This window comes from Ictalurus punctatus, chromosome 13 (genome assembly GCF_001660625.3).
Source record: "Ictalurus punctatus breed USDA103 chromosome 13, Coco_2.0, whole genome shotgun sequence".
In the NCBI taxonomy this organism is placed as follows: Eukaryota; Metazoa; Chordata; class Actinopteri; order Siluriformes; family Ictaluridae; genus Ictalurus; species Ictalurus punctatus.
In genome coordinates, this window is record NC_030428.2 from 4,695,382 (window position 1) to 4,718,138 (window position 22,757).

General features: G+C 40.7%; 1 protein-coding gene and 1 long non-coding RNA gene across 12 annotated transcripts in view; one reads left to right on the plus strand and one right to left on the minus strand.

The window, feature by feature from the left end:
- tanc2b (tetratricopeptide repeat, ankyrin repeat and coiled-coil containing 2b) overlaps positions 1–22,757 on the minus strand; it is a 210,984-nt gene that overhangs the window by 4,552 nt on the left and 183,675 nt on the right. For all 11 annotated transcript variants that reach the window (XM_053685064.1, XM_053685057.1, XM_053685059.1 and 8 more), the window contains 17 exons: positions 18,925–19,206; positions 18,661–18,785; positions 13,191–13,422; positions 12,879–13,048; positions 10,765–11,372; positions 10,378–10,486; positions 9,598–9,720; positions 8,819–9,055; positions 8,208–8,597; positions 5,239–5,332; positions 5,026–5,159; positions 4,190–4,313; positions 3,396–3,571; positions 2,772–2,904; positions 1,077–1,168; positions 841–987; positions 145–245 (listed from right to left, as the gene is read on the minus strand). In XM_053685064.1, the coding sequence (XP_053541039.1) occupies positions 145–245; positions 841–987; positions 1,077–1,168; positions 2,772–2,904; positions 3,396–3,571; positions 4,190–4,313; positions 5,026–5,159; positions 5,239–5,332; positions 8,208–8,597; positions 8,819–9,055; positions 9,598–9,720; positions 10,378–10,486; positions 10,765–11,372; positions 12,879–13,048; positions 13,191–13,422; positions 18,661–18,785; positions 18,925–19,206 (3,277 nt within the window). The remainder of the gene's footprint in view (positions 1–144; positions 246–840; positions 988–1,076; positions 1,169–2,771; positions 2,905–3,395; positions 3,572–4,189; positions 4,314–5,025; positions 5,160–5,238; positions 5,333–8,207; positions 8,598–8,818; positions 9,056–9,597; positions 9,721–10,377; positions 10,487–10,764; positions 11,373–12,878; positions 13,049–13,190; positions 13,423–18,660; positions 18,786–18,924; positions 19,207–22,757) is intronic.
- LOC124628830 (uncharacterized) lies at positions 1,703–12,967 on the plus strand. Its single transcript, XR_006983544.2, has 3 exons — positions 1,703–2,159; positions 10,810–10,968; positions 12,885–12,967. It is a non-coding gene; the product is annotated as an uncharacterized LOC124628830 (long non-coding RNA).

Below are 22,757 nucleotides of genomic sequence, written 5' to 3' on the forward strand. Positions count from 1 at the left end.
TAATGTAATTTATTTTATTTGTATTCTTGAAAGAACCTTTTAATGTGCTACAGCAAATGAGTGATGAAACAATGTAATTCTTAAATGCATGTAAAAGTGCTGCTCATAAGGAATAAAGAAATAAAACAATAAAACATGTCCTACCTGCTGCTGCGTTTAGCTCGGGCTCTAGCATAGTATGCTTCATAGGATTTGGGTTTCAGCTCTAGAGCTTTGGTAGCAAACTCTTCTGCCATTCCAAAGTCCTTGGAGACACAGCAGGAAATGATGAGAAAATGTAAGCCATTTACCAACATGAAACAATCAGCACTAGCTTAATGATTTCTGATTACTGTACCACTGGACCTCAAATGTTAACTCCGCCTTTCCTGGAAAGGGGCCTTAAAATGTAATGGCTTGGTGATGATCTATTCTACCTCTTCATTTCATAACAGGTCACACAGGGTACCCGTATATTTATTCAACATTTGAATGTTAAACTGTTGTTTAAACTTTGTTCATGTTTGTTTATAGGTCAACTCCAGAAGTATTGGCACCCTTCATGAAATGAGCAGAAATTAGTAAAGCCTTGTTTCTAAGGTATGGAAAAGTACCTACAGGAACCGATCAGATTCAGAAACTCACAAATAATTTTACCAGTGTGTACTATTTATTATGATTTGGTCACTTTTCTTAAGAAAGTGAGAATTTCAGTCTAACAACTTATCAGCTCTTTCATCCAAGGTAATGTAGTGCAGCTGTATGGCCTAAATATTTGAAAACCAGTTCCTTTATTGTGCTTGCCGACATCATTTTTAACCTATTTGTCATGACGTTAAAACACACTTATTAATCACTCACGTTCATTTTCCTGCGGCAGCGAGACAAATTGAGAAACAGAGAGACTTTGAGCTCTCGGAAGGCCTTCAGATCTTCACTGAAGCCTTCACGAGGAAACTTCTTTAAAGCGTATTGATAACGTTGTGCTGCCTCCTTCACTTTGCCTTTCTGTATTATACAAAAATAATTGTTAGATGAATAAGTTATCGATATGTCCTAAAAGTTCACGTAATATTTAGGAAACACAAAAATCAGACCTTGTAGAAGCCATCCCCTTCTTCGATAAGTTTTCTCAGCAGGATCATCATGATGTCTGGTTTTGAGGTTGCCATTGCCCATGTAGCTGGACCTAAGATCAACAGGATGCATGATGGGTTAAAAATGAAGAGTTAACACTTTGAGCAGGAGAGAGACAGGGGGAAGACAGTGAACGGTGGTAAATGTAAAACAATATAGACAACCAACGAGGACAATCAGACACAAGATGAAGAAAAGACAAATGTCTTCTACATAGCACCACTTTAGAAAGAAAGACCTAACTTGGATCTTGACAATACAAAGAAAAAACATAAAATGCACATCAACAAGACATTAAACACTGAATGTTTCCCTGTGTCATTTTCAATAATCGGTGATAAAGCAAATGGCTTTTAAGAACAATGTATAACGAGTCGAATCCATATGAAAAGAAACAAGATATGTTTTCTTGTGTCACATTTTGCAGTATGACTTGAATTCAAACAAATCAAAGCAGATGGAGACTGCAAACAGACAAATGGACTGAGGATAAACTGAAATACAGGCAAATTGTGCAATGATCCTAAGGGTAATTTGGGGTTTACAGTGATGGCTGCTAACCACCAAACAAGTAGACTAAACAAAGCACACAAAACACACTGAGGAGGAAAGAGGCTATGAAAAGCCTGCTGGGATATGAAGAGTCGACGTCCTGAGCATGACTGTTACCTCCTTTGTGCCGACTTGGCAAGGTCTGACATCCTGCAGCCGGAGGTCAGGGTGTCATAGGACGTGAGCGTGGGAGCATAGGCAAGGAAATGTAGAATGGATTGAGCGGCCCAATCAGAGTGAGTTGAGGGGAGGAGTTTAGAGGAGAGGTGTGCAGGTGTGTAGGTGAGTGAAAGGACGAGAGAGATAGAAAAGAAGAGAGATGTTGGTGGTCGTGGAAGTGTGAGAGAGGGAACACAAAAAGAAGCAGCAGTGAGGGGCAGGGAACAAGAGCTCCAGCCAAGAAAAGAAAGGAAAAAAAAAAGCAAGAAAGGACAACAAACACAACCAACAACAACAATTACCGAAAGAAAGCTGGGAAGTTTAATACAAAGGTACATCTCTGCTTGAGTCAAATTTAAAGTACTTTATTCCGCTGTAAATTTTTGAATGACATGGTGTCACAGTCTCAAAAATTTCATTTCGTGGTATAGTACCCAGCTGTACTCTGTATAGCAGATTGAGAACAAGAGAACGACAGAAGAGACTGAACTAATCCAAGACATAAAAAAAATGTCAGTCATTCTGATTCTGACATGAACAGAAAACCACAAGCAGCTGTAACAGCCACAGAAGCCACATTTAAGCAACAGCAAAATCTGAGCTGCAGAGAACACACACAGACACCCGCAGTCACACACTGCAGACTCTAGGGGGCAGCAGAGGAGCAGTTAGAGATGGGCCAAACACGCTTAAATCGGTGAAAACATGATTTGGAATTGGACTGACTTCCCTGACCTGTGGTAGAGCTGCATGTCTGTATCACTATCCCACCAACAGTAATGTAACATTAGAACTGGACTGATTTTTCCATTCTTTTGGGGATAAGGAATAATCACATTTTAACACAATGTCAGAATACTATTTAAACTATTTATACATCTACAGTGGATTTTTATGACTGCTGTCTGTTTGGATCACAGGCTTATATCATGCTTTCTTCATACCGATCTTAGCTCCTTTCTTGAGGAGAGCCATCACCACTGATGTGTTGCGGCATCCCACAGCCCGGTCCAGTGGACGCATCCCACTATAGTCCACGTGCTCAATCAAAGCACCCTGATCAACAAGAAACTGCACCTGAGAGAGAAACGAAGATGAGTCATGGCAAGATAAAAAGCAATCTCTGAATGCTGGAATATTTTAAAACCAATTTTCTACCATTTGACGACTGCCACCCATTACATAGTTCTTCCCATCACACAACAGCTACTAACTGTGGATTATGAGGGCTAGTACATGCTTTTTCTGTGACATATGAAGCCACTGCATACTGTATTTTCATCACAGGGCAGCGTAACACACTCAGAGGAAAGCACTAACTGCCCTTTTCTGTGTACATGAGATTAGAGACACCCATGACTAGTCAGTGTTGCTGTGATTGACAAAGAAGAGAGTATGCCGTCCCTCCCACGCAGAGACCACAGCCAAGCCTGCTCCGTTGGACTCCCGGCCACAGATGGTTGTGGCCTTTTGATATAGGGCGTATGCTTTTATGTTGCTCCACTCAGGAGCCCTGAATTCTTGCTGGAATGCTGGAAATTTTTGGAATGTTAATTGTAGACACTCACAACATCTGCGTCTCCATAAAAGGCAGCCAGGTCAAGAGGTGTGCGCCCGTTCTTATCTGCATGATCAGTGGCTGCACCTCTTTCCACCAGACAGCGAACCACAGGCAAATGACCCTTTAGACACGCCCAGCTTAGTGCAGTAAGACCTTCTTTATCTGTTATGGGCATGGACGCACCTGCAGAATATTGCACATTTAACAGTTAGTCTGCAAAAAAGAGTTATGTCCTCATATAACATCATCAGTGGCATAATAACACAATCAGATCCAATCCTTGTTCAAAGGCAGTTTCTGTAGTTTCTGCAGTTCCTCTCTTCCCATCTGTTGAAAATGCAAATTTTCTAGTCTAGGCAACTTGAGAATAACCTTTATCACGGTTCTGCTATTCCCCCTGCAGTGACTTCCCTGATTACAGTCATAGCTTAACGTGAATCCAGAGTCTATCCATAATGTAGGAACAGACCGTGGATGGAACGCTAGTCCATCACAGGACATCATGTACCCAAACACAATTTCACACCTAGGGGCAATTTAGTTGTATTTTGGAGGAGGGAGGAAACTGGAGAACCTAGAGGAAGCCCATGTGGACGCAAGGAGAACATGCAAAACTCAACAGAGATGGTAACCTGAACTCAGGATTGAACCAGAGACCCTGGAGCTGTGAGATATTAAATCAAATATGGAATTTAGAAACTAGAACATGGAGATTTCTTGGTTTTGTTGTAGTTTTTTGTAGAACAGTTGTTCGTTTAACAGCTCGTTAGATTTACACAGTCGAGGTGTTGTGTCTCTCACCTTGAGCCAGCAGGTACTCCACTGTTTCTATGTGGCCCTCGGAAGCGGCCATCATCAGAGGAGTTCGTCCCTGTTTATCTACCATGTTTATATCTGCTCCATGAGTCAGCAACAAGTCCACAATCTGTAAGAGAAGATTCAGATTAAGCATGCAGAACCCTACCTCACACACTTGCTTCACACTGACTCGTACATAGTTTTAATTGTATTCATTTTATTAAACACGACAGAATATAAAATACAGTTAAATACTCAACGATGGAGATCTGTGATGCGGCCCCGTGCAAAACGGAGATACTGACTATTTTCCAATAACAGCATTTCCTGAAGTGTTTTATTTCTCTTATACTACAGCAATTTACCAATAATTACAAATGATCATTTATTAAAGAATGACACATCGGACTTTTTTACTTACATATCAGTTCATACTCACAATGAATCTTGTGGAACGTCCACAAAACAAGCTAGTTCCTGTTATCACTTAACAAACGCTTTTTTTTCTGATACTGATAGTGAAGTGGTGACTCCTTCCAAAAATAAATGAAATAAATGTCTCCAAGCTGCACCATATCAATGATTAAACTATATAACGTAATAGAACGCATTCATAAGAAGCTGTGATTTCATCTGCTGATGGGACTACTGTCAGAGCTGCTGTTAGAGAAAATGAACCAACCTTCTGACCAATCAGAATCGAGAATTCAACAGCTCTACCAATTATTAGCCCTCGATATAATTATATCCATATTTAATGATTGAGAAACATAGGAAACGACTGAAGCATGGCTATCATTCAGAACTCAGAAGAAAGAAAGAAATTCCTGCTTATCTACCTGCCAGTGTCCTTGGCTTACAGAGCTAAACAGAGGCACGACCCCTCTGCGGTTCGGCTGAGCCACTAGAGAGCCCTGCTCCAGCAGCATCCGGCAAACGTCTAGCTTTCCCCGCCCGGCTGCTGCAGTCAGTGCTGAAGATTGAATAAAACAGCTGTCAGTCACGTGTGTAACGTATGCATTACTGCAAAGCTATGGGGTAAGTCCATTCACCTGTTTCCCCCCACAAAGTGTCATAGTTGTTCATCTGAGCATACTCTGTAGCCTCTTTTTCATTCTCAGGAAGATCCAGCAGGTATGATAGAATCTGAAGGAACAAGAAGTAACACAGACAAGCTGACCTTTAACAGTCACTTATGATGCATACTATTCGGTCAAATACATTTAATGACTATCCACTGTTCTCAATCTTATTCTTTTTGCAAAGTTTTTCTCAAACCAAGGATACAGTCTAGCTATGTAGAAATGATTTCTACTATAGCTTGGATGGATACAAGAAAATCTTTTTAACTGTGAGAGGTTTCTAGCACAACATGCCATCAGCTCGTATTTAGCCATGTGTTGAGTCAAAATGAATCCTCCAGCCAGATGCACCATGAGAACAGCACAGCTCATGGCTGAAATGTTAGCCAAAGACTATCTGCTTTTGGGTCGAGGGTGCAAACAGGACATGGTTCTTCATCAGAGACATTATCAAGAGAGGATAAAGACTGTAGCTACATAAAGCCATCCTCCCTCCCAGGGATTAATGCGTTCATTTTCCAGCATTTGTATTAATTCATATAATTACCCTGTCATACTTTTACTTGCTACATTTTAGCCCAATTAATTGGACTTCTAAACAAGCCTAACACGGTACTATTGAGCACTTTGGAGCTTTCACTTACTCAGTGGTCTAGCTAATGAGTTTATCATCTGTCCACTTTTGTGTGTATGTACACCTGCAAGTAGAATACATATACATCGGACACAAGAACAGGGTGGGCGTTGAATATTTAGCAAAAGATAGTGATCAAAGCCTGGGAAAAACAGGGTATACTGAGATAAGGGTATCAGGAATGTGGAGACGTGATCTGTTCAGTTTAAAGAAACCAAATTATATGCGCACAGGACAGGTAATGAGATTGACAGGACTGGGGTAGGAACAGCAGATGTTTGCTTTATTGGCCGACCCTTGAGCGCACAACTTTTGATGTCACATGTCTGACACCCAACTGGCATTATGCCTCACCTCCAACCTTCATCTTGCATGTAGTGAGCCTACAAAATGCCTCTGTTCAGACTAAACCTGCCTGGGGTGTAGGAGTGTTTAGGATCATTCTTTGTCTGACCTCTCTCTTCACATCTGTTCAGTAAGCATTATGCTCCGGAGGTTCACTGAAACATGCATGCCCCTTGACAAGGTCTCGAGACTCTTTCTCTAGCTGGCTAGTTTATTAACAGTGAATCAGAACGTACACTATATTTAATAGGGTGCTTTAGAGGCCATGAAATTGTTTTTTTTTTTTGTTTTATTGAATTCATTTGCATTCATATGATGAGTGAATTAATTTGTATTTATCAACACAGTATTTACGTGCACCGTCCAAGGGGCTTGTAAATGAATAGGTTGCATCTCCCTGCTTGACAAGATCCCTTGTACGACAGTCAAAAGTCTTTTGACACAACAGAAGAACGCAGAGATTTTAGTTTAGACCCAAACTGCCTAGAGAAGCCTTTAACTGGCTACTCATCGCTTCTTGCTAATAAATTATCTACAAGCACAGTGCATCATTTTTCTACCGTAATTAACTAAATGGTACTGACTACAATTTCTAGCTAGGTAATTTAGCTAGCTATCATTAGATCTTTCCCTAAAGCTAAAAGAGAAGCTTAATGTTAGGTAATCTGCTGCTTCTTTGACAATCCAATATCCCACCTTTCAGACAAAATTAATTGGTATATATTGTAGCCAATCACGTCCAACAATTGGGAAATGGATTGAGAAACCCACAGGTAGTTTTCTGCATAAACACATATATACACGAGGTACCTTTTCAGGCCAAACAGATGACTTGCTTTTATAGTCTTGAGTCAATCAGCGTTGAAAAATTTGAATGCTTTCTGACAACAATTCCTAAAGACAAAATTTCTACTGGTGTCTTGTTTCTGCTGGTATACTGCCCATCACTAGTCCTCTTACTCAGGGTGGAACAAATGAACTGCTTTATACCAGAAACATGGATTATACAGTATGTGCACTCTCTTCAACAAACACAGTTCTGGAAACATGCTGGTCAATTCAAATTTAATCAAGTTCACAGATTTAAGCAAATCCCTCTGCCATTGTATTTTAACTGCTATTCGTGCTCAGCGGCTTTCATAAATATTTACTTCATAGCTGGGCCTGTGTTGTAAATACGTTATGTATTCGAACATTAATAACTTTCTCATCACAGAGAGATACGCTGGCTTTCTTTCGTTACCGATACTGCAGCAAGCCTGCCACATGTCGAACTGACAGGAAGGCAAAACTACTGAAAGAAATCACTGTCACCCTAGAACATGGCGGACGATTACAAATCACTTGGTCAAAGGAGTCCTCTGGTAATAGGAAGAGGGAAAGTGCTGCTTGTAAAAGCACAACGTAAATTTCAGTTAGTAGTTTTAATCTTCATTTTTCTTAACATGCAGCAATATTGTGATTTAGTAAAAAAAAAAAAGATGATACCGTATGATTTAACCTCTTATTATTATTATTAGTAGTAGTAGTAGTAATAAATTAATTTATTTTTAAAAATCCATAATATATGTAAGGTATAAAACACTTGGGGGGCATGCTGTTATAGGAAAATAATCAGTGATGGAAACGGTGTGATGAGACCTGACCCGAAGGCCAATTCCACGGCAAAGGTGATTATTTTTCTGTAACGGCACACCCTGTCATGTTTCATTCCATATTTCTTAGAACAGAAATTTACCAGTGATTGCAATCATATTTTTTAATGTTGTGGAGCAGCGGCGATATATATATATATATATATATATATATATATATATATATATATATATATATATATATATATATATATATATACACAATGGGAACTTTGAGAAGGAATCAATGGGACCTTCAAAAAACAGCAGAAGGGTATCCTGTTTCTTCACAAAGGAATAAAGAGAAGGTTAATTAAAATGATCACCTCCATATGTCCCATACTAGCTGCTGCTACCAGAGCCTGCTGTATTGCGTGACTCTTCCTGAAGGCTTCATGCTGCTGCTGAGGCTGAGCTTCCTGGCGGTTTTTCTCCGACTCCTCCTTGGTCTCCTGCTGCTCAGCAGGGAGCTCTGTCTCTCTTTCCTTCTCCTGTGGAGTCTCCTCTCCTTCCTGCTCCTGCTCTTTCTCCGGTTGCTCTGGGCTGGACAGTTGTGGGGAGTCACTTGATTTGGTGGGGGAGGGAGTCTGGAGCTGTGCGGTACTTGCCCCCTCACCTCCCCAGTCACTATGCAGCAGGAACTTCACCACCTCCATGTGGCCCCGTAGAGCTGCATGTACCAGAGCGCACTGCCCGTTCCTGTCCAGATGGTCAAGCTACAGCAGAACACACATGTACACAGAAAGATGTCATAATGGCCAAAAACTGGCTTGATTCATTATTTTGAGCCACAAGCTCTAGGTCAGCTCCACTTCACTTGTAGATGACTAGACTGCAATTGAATTGATAACTGGTCTTGAATTTGTGGCACTGAGCTCAAGTCTAAAATATGAGAGAGGTGTGTGTGTGTGTGTGTGTGTGTGTGTGTACACCATACCTTAGCCCTTCTCTTGCAGAGGGTAGTGACGATGCTCAGGTGTCCCGCAGTGGCAGCGTAGCCCAGTGCTGTCATGCCGCTCTCAGATGCTGAGTCCATGTTTGCCCCAAACTCCAGCAGTAGGTTCACCATGTCCATGTAGCCCAAGTGAGCGTGCACACACAGCACTGGTGCGTTGTTCAACACCTCTGTCCGGTAATTAACGTTTGCCCCTCCCATCATCAGCAGACGGGACACCTAAATATGCACATGAAGGCCAAAGGTCACAATGACTTCTCGTGGAGTTTTTCCTTGCCACTGTTGTTCCTGGTATACTCATTAGTTCTCTAAATATATATACAGTTGCAATCAAACCACAATTCAACCACCATTGCGAATCATGTTTATTGTCAAAATGGACAGACTTTTAGCTGTTTGTAGTGAACAAATCAAACAAAAACAATTGAAATAGTTCAACACAACGAATGTGGTTTCCCCAAATTCAACTGAAAATGCTACTTATAATGACTTCTCCAGTTTCAAAATTATTCAACTCCCCAAATAGAATAACCAACAATATGTAAATATTGTATTATGATATATATACATATATATATTTACACATCATTGGTTAGGTTGATTCTGTTTTTCCCTACACTAGGCAGCAGGATTTGAAGATATATATACACGCACACTAATGACTGAAAGCTAGCTAGTGCTTTTTCCTTCCTTCCTTCATATGAGTAAAGTTATTATTAATATCCTACTAGAAATGTCTTCTTTTGGTTTGTTCGGAGTACCTTAATGTTAGGGGTGTACAGGTTTCTCAGGGAAGATAAAGCAGTGGATAAACTCTCAGTGCTGTAAGACACCCACAGCCCCTGCAAAATGGACGAAGAGACCCCCACCTTCTTACTCAGGCCCTGCAACACAAAAGATAAAACAAAATGGCCAATTTGAGCTGAAACACATTTAGGTTGGGTTTTAGAGTTAACACATGATATACTATTTATTAAAAAAAAAAAAAAAAAGATATAAATTTCTTTTTGAATAATTAAAATCAAATTTAGAAATATTCTATTTTACTCCATTACAATACACATATCACCACAAGCTTTGTTTCTATTTATAAAACCTGTTAATGTGATACTGCTGTATACTTACCCAACCAGAGATGACAACCAACCGGAGATTTTTTTTTTTTTTAAATCTTTCGGTTGCCACAGCTTAATTTTCCCAACCAATTCAGCAACAAAGTACTGTTAGGCTTCTGTCAGACTTGTGGATTAAATATATGTAAAAGTCTGTGAAAGTTAGAATGTCTGCTGACTTCAGATCTGTATATATTTTTCCTGGAATCAAAACCAATTCAGAAATCAAAGTATTGCTCCTCGGACGTTTTTGAATTTTGAGCCAATACTTTACTGTCCGATGGTCATACATAAGGCAGCTACCAAAAACAGATCACATGACTAAAACAGGTCAATATCCCAGTAATGACAGTGCACACAGTGTACTAGTTGCTTTTGCAAAACCATAGACTGAAGTTTCCTTTTCCATGATATTGTGGTTACTCCTACCTTAAATATATGTGCTTTGAGTATATGATGTCCTAGTTCAATAGTCTGCTGTCTGTTGAGTTTGTTTGTCTGTCTGGAGAACCAGAATGCCAGCAGTGTGTGCCCATTCCTGTAACAGCAGGACAATACAGTAAAAAATAAAAAGATGTGAGAAGTGCAAGAGGCTGGTAAAAGATTTTGAATTAAATCATGCTGTTCTACAGCATCACTCTTAGCTGTAGACTGTTGGCATTGATTACCTAACTTCGCATTCAACAACAGCAGTGCAGAATAAAATTACTCAGACATATTTGCCAATTCTGGCTCAAAATACAGCTCCTATATGACGAAATCCTGTTTACGATTTCTTTTAGTTGCACAGGAACTTCTCCTGTTTTTCCTTCTCACCTGGGATCACAAAGGAATTTGGTCTTCTCCCCTTCCTCCCTCCAGATAAGCCACTCGCGGAAAGATGGGTGCACGAACATTCGTGTATTGTCACGCCTCTTCACCAGGAAGACACCCAACTGCTCCATCCTCTGCCGGAAATCATCCCAGTCGAGCGTGGCCCTGAGGGTGCCGGCGTTGACCGACTGGTAGAGCTGTTCATCGGTGAGTGGGTGCAGCGACGCCAGCGCCACGTTGAGCAAGGGCAGTGCTCGCTCAAATGATGACTGTGTAGGAAAGCGCATATTCAGCTGCAGCAGGTAAACTTCAGCCAGGCTCACAGGCACCACCTTGTAGCCGGAGCTCTTCAACACCAGGTAGCCACGCTCGATCAGGTCAAAGGTCAGCTTCAGGTAGAGGAATGAGCCACGACTGAGGGCTTTCAGGTGTGAGCTGAGTTTGGCAAAGCCGGCACCGTCCATCTTACCATTCAGCGAGATGTTGCTCTGGATTTCTGCACTGCCATGAACACGCTGCAGCACGTAGGCCTGCAGATCACGGTCGATAGCATCGTTCTCCTCCAGGGCATCCAGAGAGATACGGTGGAATGGCAGCGGTTTTGTGATGTCCTAAAAATTGAACATAAGGATATTATTCTCATCACACTATGGAGTTTGGTGTTGTTTTTGGTGTCATGTTGATGCAAGTCTTAATTGCACTTGCTTTAACCACATCATCTCTGCTAATTATCAAGTCCTTCAAGTGTGAACTAGTGCAGACAAAGCAATCAGTGCAGCCGAGATCAATATAATACATGCTGGCCGACCAAGTAAACAAGCACACAACAGCACTAAACAACATTAAAAAAAAATCAGGCTGGAAATGCAGGGAATTAAGACTGAACAGTGTGGCTTTTAATTAAATTTTAATTATGTACACTTTATTCTTTCAACAAAAGACCTTTGATAGACAAATCCTCAATTTTTTAGGCTGGTTGAGAGACCAACAATTATTAATTAATGAATCTAATATGGGTTCTGAAGACTAGATGTTCATCAGATGTTGGTTTACAATCATATTTACACTTCATTAACCACAGTGAAGCAAGAAAAACAAAATGGTTGACCGGCAGCGGTGCTTGACCATTGATTTTGGTGTGGCAGGACGATACTGAGAACGCCAGAGCCACAAACAAAATTAAGTCGACAGGCTGCCACACTTCAACTATGCTATAAGTTACTATCTAGTGAATTTTTACAGGAACCCCATAATAGGCAACAAAGAGTCAACAACATACAGTAATCCAACATACAGTCTAACTGTTTGCATGCTTTTAGATGTACCATTGTTCAATTGTCTTCAATACAGCAGGTGTGCTTCCTGTCGTAGTTTGCTAGATGCTCACAGAAAAGCTAATATCATTAAACAGGGTTGCCAGGTTTTAGCAAAAATTTCCATCCCAGCTACATTTCAAAAACCACACAAAAGACCTGAAACTCTGCGTGGGAAACCAGGTCACTGTGGTGCATGTGCATTTCTTATGTATGAACATAACCCATTCCATAATCCACCTTTTACTCTTTCAGTCTATGCAATATATCTTACAATAGAAATGATTTTACACATCACAGACACACTTACACTTTACCTTTGTTTAGATTTCAAGTCTGATTATCTGCTATAAAACAATATTTTGGCAGCTACAGAGTATTTTTAGACTAGCTCAACTTGGTCTAAAAACCGTGACTCTGGCAACCCTGTCATTAACTGTCGTTTCTGTTGTCCTGTCTGCTGCTTCTCCACTGAGCATAGGGCAGCGTGATGCTTGCCCTAATAGGCCTTTATTAGTGCTTGTTGCAGTTGCCATTTTTGACCCCTAGGTGTGATAAAGCAGTGAGCAAGCTGCATCGCAACTGCACAACATATTTTTGTCAAAATGGCAACATTTAAAAAAAAATTGTTCATTACTCAAAAGAAGTAATTAGTATGTTTGTTGTGAATAGGGCTTTATGAAGCTTAACTTTTGTTGAACAGCTGATATAGAGTATGTGGTGGGATGCTATGGATGAGCTACAAAAAAAAGTGTGATTGTGTGGGGAAATAAAATGCTAATAGTGTGTGTGAATGTGTTTTACCTGCAGTGAGGTTCGAACAGTCACCACTAGCTTGAGCCAGGCTGGGAACCTGTCAATGGTCTTACAAAGGAAAGAAACAATGGTGTCGCCGTAATCAGGCTTGTGGAACTCTGCTTCATTAAGACCGTCTATAAGAATGATGAAATCTTCATCGACTGTCATCTTCCTCTCTGAAAGGCACATACATGGACACACAAACAGTTCACTCCAACCAATCGACCGACCAACTCAAAATCTAAGGTTATATCTTGAATATCAATCTCATAATCGAATGTATTCGGAGTAGAATTCTGTCTAAGTGTCTTTGCACACCTTTATAAAGTGTGTCCAGGGGCTCGAGGACTCCTCGTGTGAAAGCGCTGAGTGGATCTTGGACGCAGGAACGCAGACTGAGCGTGCTCTGAATGTGTGGCTCCCTCAGTAGCAGCTCTCTGTAGGTGTTAAGCTGTGGTGAGCGGCACAGCAGCGCTGCCACGTTGTGCACGAACTCCGGCACCAGGCAAGTGTAGGCATTGTCAGCCTGACAGTAGTGATATGCCACCACCTACATGAGATAACAGAGAACAGTGAATGATGAATTGGTGACTCTAAATTACTCCTAGGTGTTAAAAGGAACCCCGACTATGAAGACTTGTAGGCCTTAACACGCAGTAATTGCCCTCTCCTACTACAATACGTTGTTAGAAACACATGAAATATGTTCATTACTTTAAAAATCCTTAATATTTAATACAGATTTTAACCTACGGAGGCCGCCATTACGTGACATGCGCAATGCACTCTGAGTCGATGACATAAAATGGTTGCACTTGAGCGCTCAAAAGAATTAGCTACTAGCCTCCGCAGCAGGAAAAGAACATTCACTGTGCTGCTTTTGGCTGGAATTTTCTAGTTCTTGTGTGCTGTGATGCAGGGGATATCTGTAAATATAATCAAACCCGTAAGCATCTTGTTAGTGAGTTTTTTCTGTATATTCTCATAACGTAAAGCTCCTATAAAATTAGACTCAAGCGCCTAACCAAGGCATACCCAAAGTAAAATTAACGCTGTTCTTGAACCATTTGGAGTACATACATGGTTTCTGTCTCTTCTGAAAGGTGGACTAAATATTTTACATAATTGGATTCATTGGACCTTTGCCAGTGTAACAAGACAAGTTTTTATCAGGTTGTTATGGACGAGTGGATTATTACGAGGCTTCATATGAGGTGAGTTTCCTCTGTTTCGTAAATGTTTGTTTGTATGTCGGTGGTCTGACAGAGACGTTGATTGTAGCTGCTGTTGTGATTGTACCTCAAAACGCTTTATATCAATCCAATCACAGGAATCTTAGCTTTACAAAGATACGAGTACCTTCATACACACAGAAGCTTTGTAGAGAGCACAGATTTGCTCATAACATGGCGACAGTCGGAATTTTAACAGGGTAAAGTATACGACAGCGAGATGGCTGATAATCTCTAAAATGATAGATATTAGGATACATTTCATCATAAAATAGTTAGATAGTTTAATTCATTTGCTTACCATGAACAACAAATGCTCTCGGTTGGCATAGACGTGCAGTTGCTGCACAGACACCATGGATTTTGCCGCGCTCTCGCCTCCTCACCTCTCTGATCGTCTTCATTATGAGTAATGTCTTCTATATTAGCCTCCTCGCTTATGTCACTCTCGGGTTCAAATTGATAAGGCTGAAGACATGTTTATATCGCTGTAGGGTCGCTGGAGAATCAAGACCGTTGCAACCATTTGACGTTACTACCCAGAATGCATTGCGGCGTAAACAGCAATGGCGGCCTACGAGCGCAAGGACTTTTATTTATTTATTTTAAACTGACATTTTTGTATAGCGGATTTATATAGCAGATGTCAGCATTAATCTAATAAGCCATACATAGTAAGTCTTCATAGTCGGGGTTCCCTTTAACGAGTGTATGAATGTGATTGTGTGTGCATTCTTAGTCCCCTGAGAAGAACTGGCATCAAATATGGTCCAACAGGCCTCGTATCCACCGCGACTAGGCAAGAAAATTGGAGCGTACCACAGGATGAGTTTATATGGATCTAGGCTCTGATGATCAATTCTTTAGTAACTTTTCCACTCTTAAACTTTAAAGCATTAGTTCAATTAGACGTGTGAAAACATTTTTAGGGAAAAGTAGTATCCAGGTGGCGAATGCATACCTGAACACAATGAACTCTAAAGAGAAAATGTCAAAGTAATGAGCAAATGCTTAGAGCGGACGACGATAGATTGCGTCATTTCACTGTCGATGTAGATTTACTGTACATTATCGACTGCGAGAATGAAGAGAGATGTTTTTGTTTTGTTTTTTTTGGCAGCACTGTGCTTTCTGTACATCGTGGAGAGAGATGAAGAGCAACGAAAAAGAACAGTGAGTACCAGCTATAGGATTTTTCTACTCTCCTGTTCAGCAAAACTCACAATGAAGATGAATGATTGCAATCTGTCTAATGTGTAGATGTGCAGTGAGGGAGAGTGCGCTGTCATTTGGATGCAGACAGAGAGATGAAGATTACTAAACCCAAAATCAGTAGAGAGAGAGAGAGAGAGGACCAGGCCGGACCAGTCTTGGCAGAAATTCCTACTCACCTGCATGGAAACTAATAGAATAAAGGGCATGAAGTCAGAAGAGTGACTAATGTGTGTGTGTGTGTGTGTGAGAGAAAGAGAGCGAGCAAGAGAGAGAGAGAGAGAGAGAGAGAGAAGAGAAATAGCAACTGCACAGAGTGGAGTAAATTATTAATGTATTGGCTTAAAAAGATCTACTTGCTTGGCAGGAGAATGGCATTCTGAGGATATGAATATTTCATGAGGCTCTGTGGCAAAGTTGTTTTTGCCTTTTAAAAACACATCTGCATAATGCTGTGACTGAGACACTGAGCTTGGACAGGTGATGACGAGGCTTTGGGCATGTTAGCATGTGTGTACGTGCTGCATTTGAGGACTCGCTGGGGAAAGCGAGAGCAGCAGTGCATCCGTGATGGAACTGTGTTTGTGTACTTTGCTGCGATAAGTGAGGGTATGTGGGTACTGTATATATGAGTTGAAATGTCACAGCCACATGTATTCCTGAGTATGCTTTAAGCTTGCATTTAAACAAATCATCATCAGAATCTGACTCATAAGCTTTGATGAGCTCTTCACCTTCATCACGTAATCTCTTCGACCTAATCTTCCACTGTTTTTCTGGAAGATAAGGTTAGCAAGATCTTCCAATCTTTCCTCCCTGCCTCCACTTCTCTCACTAATCCTTTCTCCCCCGCATATTTTTTTCTCTCTTTCTCCAAATGATATTCTACACCTACTAACATCAATTAGTCGCACCAATTCCCCACTGGAGCTCATCGCTTCCATGACCCACCAGACTCCCACAACATCCTCCTCTTCACCACATCCATCACAAATGGCTCCATAACCTCAGGTCTGAAAAGCCCATGCTAGCTTTCCTTTCAAACGTCTACAGTTGGTTGACTCTTTCTCAGTCAGAACCAGGTTCATGGTCGTAACCAGTCTGACACCAGGACACTCTACAGAAACTGCTTTTATGGATGTACAGTATTTAAACCTGATAGTTCAGCACTATTCCTCCGTCCACCCTTAGAGCCGAGTTATACTTCTGTGTTGAAACATGTTAACGTGTCTGCTTTGGGACACGTTACGGATAAGCGCTAAAGGTGTGTGATATGACAAAGTTATTGTATCATGATTCTTGAAGGCGTTATATATAGGTGTGATTACAGCAACAGCGTTGCATATAAACACCTATTTTAACACCTATATTAAAATCCTATTCAATACTACTTTATTTAATGTCTTTTTTTTACATTAAAAAAAAAAAGAATTAATTAATGTTTATAGCTGAAAAACCAGTTTCTGGTTAGTTTGTAATTAAATTTACATTAAAAAAAAAAATCATAATATTTTCCACAGTAACTGCTGCCCTCTGAGAAGCTAACTGTATGTCGTGAATATCTACAGTGCAGTGCTTCAGTCAGCCTTCAGGCAAACACTGATTGGCTGGTAGGGCGTGTTCAGTTGCGTGTCCGGAAACATTGTGATGAGCAGACATTGTTGTGATGTGGCCATTCTTCATTGGTTTTATCAAGCGATTCAAAGTTATCCATCCATCCATCTTTTATATCGCTTATCCTTTTCAGGGGAACCTGGAGCCTATCCCAGGGAGCATCGGGCACAAGGCGGGGTACACCCTGGACAGGGTGCCAATCCATTGCAGGGCACAATCACATACACACTCACACACCCATTCATACACTACGGACACTTTGGACACGCCAATCAGCCTACCATGCATGTCTTTGGACTGGGGGAGGAAACCGGAGTACCCAGAGGAAACCCCCGCAGCACCGGGAGAACATGTGATTCAAAGTTATATTGCTCCAAATACAAGTCAAATGTGAACAATGCAATTTTATTCAACGCAAAAATGTCCAATTTGGACCAAGACGCGTCATGTGACGTGAACCAAAACCGTCTTTGATTCACATGCGTTGTACATGAGTACGGCTAAAAGGTCACATTTAACAACAAACATCTCTGTGAAAGATAATTTTGTGCAAATTGTGATTTCGCCAATTCGGGAAGTTTTCCGCAGAAAAACACACAAAAAAAACTCAGCATGTTGCATCACAAATTTTAAAAAAAAAAGCCTCAGCAAAATCAAGGAAAACTGTATGGACTGATTATTGTACAGTATAATGAATTTATTTACAGAAAACTACAATCTTGACCCTGTGACGTGTGTGAATGTAAAGTGTGAGACGTGTGTTTAATCCTGCAGGATTACACGATTTACGCTCTTTTTCTAACATACTTCCAGTAAAGACACAGTGTAGCAAAAAATTGAAAGCATCGATCATTCTGTGACTGATTAGAACTGTGGATTTAAACACGGACTAAACTGTAGTGGTTCGAAACATGGGCTGCTTTAATACTGCTGAATACAGACACGTGAAAAAGCTTCAGAAATGCTTTGATGAGACCTGACGCCCGAGTTGTCTTCAGTTTATTATTTGTACAAAGAAAGACAGAACCCTCCTTACACTTTTCCATGATTTCTTTTTTTGATTCTCCTTTTCTGTAAATTCAGATTTCTTCATGGAGCACTGCCCCCTAGTGAACACGCTGAACAAGACGTAGTAGACGTAGTATAAATCAGCCCATCGACTCACTGGCTCAGCATGGTAGCATTTCGCTTCCTATCTGGGGCGACACATATCAGGTGGCCTTGAAAGGATTGGCTTCTGCTCTATGCACTCTCTCTACTCACATCCTTCTAGGCTCAGTACTCAGCCCTCTTCTCTATTCCCTCAGTATCTGTTCTCTTGCTGACATACAATCAGTTATATGCATGACACCTAGCGTTTCTTTTCCTTCCCACCATCAGATACTCAGGTTGCAGCTCATGTCTTGACTGACATCTCATCATAAAAGGCAGTTCATCACAGAAAGCTGAAAGCCAGCATGATTGAAGTGCTGTATATTCCGGGAAATGCATACCCACACTTTATATACTATATCCTAGACTGCCTTAAGTCTAATCTTTAATACAAGATCTTTAATAGAAGTCTGTGTAGCACACGTAAGATCTAGCACTTACTCCAACTTTTAAATATCGAGTTGTGACTGCTCTTTATCCACACTGGTTGTCAGTGGAAATGTATTAAGCACACGCTGTATCATTCTATCAACTCATTTAATAGTCATATGCTTAGATAAGAGTTTGAATAAATGCACCTGAGATGCAAGCCTCCTCATAGCTTCCTCCTGTCTCCTCCTCATCTCCGGAGTTCCCGGGCAGCTGCCACCTCCCAGTGTTCCATGAGAGGGCTGAGGCTGTGTAAGAGGGACGCCATCTCCATCTGACACACAATCAATATCAATCAATATCATCACACCATTTGACAAATAATCAAACTGAGAATATGAAATGCCACCCCAAGCCTTTGTTGAATGTATGGTTAAAAAGCTTTGCCTCTAGAAAATAACTTTAACCCTTACGTTTGGGTGAAGCCTGCGGGCTGTCGGAGGCGATCTGCCTCATGCGGTTGCCATGGCAGCTGAGAGCCACCAGGCGGGAGATTATGGCCGTCTTGCCAAAACCAATGTTTCCCACCAGCACCACGCCCCGGTTGGTAGCACGGTTGGTGCTGCTCAACTGAGCATCAATTTCTTGGAAAAGCCACTCACGGCCCGTAAACACAGAGTCCACCGTGATGCTGGGAACCTCGAAGAGCAGCGGCTTCAGCGCTATGTCCTGGAGCCTGTATGGAGCGAAGCGCACTGAGGAGAGGGAAAGACAGAGAGAGAGAGAGAGAAAGGAAACACAAAGTCAGAGGATGATATTCGGGTAATAACCAAACTAATAACTATGACGAGTACAATCAAAAGACAATAATGGATATATAATACGACAGAGAGGAATGATTACAATAGTGTTAAATCAAGGAAACCTGACTTGTAGCATCTTGATGGCGAACTGCTCAAACTTCAGTCGCCTTCACTTACTACTATAACTACTACTACACCTGATGAGTGAACACCTTCAACCACAGAGCGTAGTACAAACACTCATTATATGAGGAGACAATACAAACAGGCAATTTGTGATAAACCAGGCACTGTTTTCACACACACACAGACACACACACAGATGTACAGTAGATCACAATACTATATAATGAAGCCCTAAGAACTATAGAAGTTACACAGCAGGTGGAGAGTATGCAGCATTAGCAGAACAGCAACTTACGTGACTGGGACTGCCAGGCAATGTGGTTAGCAGAAGCTGAGATACACACACAGACACACAGGTGAGAGGAGAGAAAAAAAAGCCTGCGCTAAGAGAGAAGCTCCATGGAGTAATTAAACCATAAATGGACAAGAGGATGAAAATGAAAGGGAGAATGAAAGCTTTGCAATAATAATAATAATAATAATAATAATAATAATAATAATAATAAATGCAGGAGTGTATGTATTATATAAATATACGCACACACAGTGGGGTGCAAAAGCCGGAGAGCACGAGTGAAAATGCGTCTATTCTTTTCGAAATGAACACAACAATTTTCATTAAAAATGATAATATTGACAACAACTTGAGTGAAAAGTAGAATCAATGACGTATTTAAATGAACTATTGAGTTTCTTAGTATTTGGTTTGTCCCCTTTTTGCTTTAATGACAGTGTGCACTCCAGCTGGCATGGACTTTGTGTAAAACCGTATGATCCATTTTAGGTCAAATCCATCGAGTGTCGTCTGAACACTTGCTTCAATATGAGATGAGGAATGAGGAAAATCTGATCTTTTGTACGAAGCAGCTAATATGATCACAAATTTGCATACATTTAAATAGAGACCTAGAGATTGTTGCGGAATGTTGAATATTGAACATACAGTGCTGTGATTTCTTCTGTTTTTGTGTATATCTCATACTAAATAGTTTTAGATCTATTAAAACAAACTGAGTAAACACACAATACTGTATTTATTTATTTATTTATTTTATTGATGTTAAAAAAAAAAAAAAAGTTTCCAACACCTATCATCCATGTAAAAAATGAACTGACCCCTTAAACTTAAAATCTTTTTGTGCCAGCTTTAACAGCAACAACTTCAACCAAACGCTTCCGGTGACTGGAGATCAGTCTTTCACTTACTTCTAGGACTAGGACTTACTCCTATGTTTTGGATCATTGTCTTGCAACATAATCCAGTTGCACTTGAGTTTCAGCTTACAGACTGAAGACCGGACATTCTCCTTTAGGATTTTCTGGTAGAGAGCAGAATTCATGTTTCCCTCAATTACTGCAAGTTGCCCAGGCCATGAAACAGCAAAGCATCCCCACACCATCACACCTCCACCACCATGCTTGAAGGTAGGTATGATGATCTTTTTGTGGAATTCTGTGTTTGGTTTACGCCAGATGTAACGAGACTCCTGTCTTCCAAACAGTTCCACTTTTGACTCTTCAGTCCACAGAACGTTCTCCCAAAAGGTTTGAGGATCATCAAGGTGTGTTTTGGCAAACTTCAGACGAGCCTTAATGTTCTTCTGAGTTTGCAGTGGTTTTCACCTGGCCACTCTTCCATGGATGACATTTTTTCCCAGTGTCTTTCTGACAGTGGAGTCATGAACAGTGACCTGTATTGATACAAGAGAGGCCTGTAGGTCCTTTGATGTTGTCCTTCGCTCTTTTATGACTTCCTGGATGAGTCATCACTGTGCTCTTGAAGGAATTTTGGAAGATTGGCCACTTATGGGAAGGTTCTCTATTGTGCCGAGTTTTTCCATTTGGAGATAACGGCTCTCACTGCGGTTCTTTGGAGTCCCAGAGCCTTTGAAATAGCTTTGTAACCCTTCCTAAACTGATGTATTTCAATCACTTCACTGACAATCGTACCCCCGACCCTGGAAGTGTGAGGCGAACATGATAACCACTAAGCCACCGTGCGCCCTAATAATAATAATAATAATAATAATAATAATAATAATAATAATAATAATTCAGGTTTAGACCACTTCAGGTTTAAATCCAGATACAGATACATATACAGAGATTGGTATTGCATTACACCCTAAATACTGTATATATTTATGTACACATGTTTTAATGCATCCACTCTTTATTTTCTCTTTTTTTGTTAGAGCATTTCATTTTCTCAGTTTAGCAGCTTGGATACAGAAAAAAATGTCACCCTCAACCCAAAATATAAGCCATGTTTGCATCATTTCCTGTTGTTGACTTGTTTCAATCACAGGGTCAAGATTGCCTCGCTCAGACGCTCGTTTTAAAACCTGCTGCACATAAATGGACACTTTATTACACACACACACACACGCCTGATGGTCCACCTTGTAGCGTGACTAGCTTTCTTAACTATTTTTTGAGGCACAATTTGTGTTAATTGTCCTCTAGTCTTCATCAGGGGTCAGTTTCTAAACACTGTGCCAGTGTTGGATGGAAATAGGTGGATGGTGGCCTGTTCTCAACCCAGCTTTGACACTACTGCTCCAGCTGATACACTCATACTACTGCATCATCCATGCCACTACCATGTTAAATTCAGTGCTTTACTATGAGCAGTCTTCCACCACCACTGGTGGAGTAACAGGGGCTGAGATATTGTGCATTGGAGCATTTATCACTAAGCTGTGATTTCAATGAACATGTCTTTATTGCCATTTTTTTGGAGTGGAAGACAGTTTATTCTCATCAGAAATGTCATGTCATTTTTTCTGAGGGCCTTGAGGGCCACCAAATGGCAGCAGTTGGTGGCATATGTGTGCCTGTAATATGGATCAGACTAATTGACTCCTGCAATTCATGTCATTTGCTTTGGGTAAAATCACCAGCCAAATAAATAAATGACTTCAGAGAACATAAGGTGGTGCTGCCATGTCCCTGACACAAGCGGCACAACAGCGATGCTACTTCCAAATTAGCATGTTGTTTTTGTCATTAGTTCAATTCAACAAATCAAATTCGGTTGATCATTTTGCCTGCTCCTGTATACGCAGCTTTTAACTAATTGGCTCCAGTTTAAAAAAAAAGGAAAAGATGTGGGTTTAAAAACATTAGAAGAGATCTAATCTACTTTAACTGTGATGTTCCCATCCCTCCACCTGGTTCCTGTCATTTTTACAGCTGATTTTTATTACAGAGGCATAAAGCTCAGTAAAAAAACCTGCTGTTCTCTTTGGTCTTTTATAGGCACCATAAAATAAACCATGCAAAATTAAAATGCATGAGTTTAAGTGTTGCTGTCTGATCAAATTGCCAGTGACTCATCTGCTTTGAAATTTCTTTAAAGATTATTTCTGGGACAT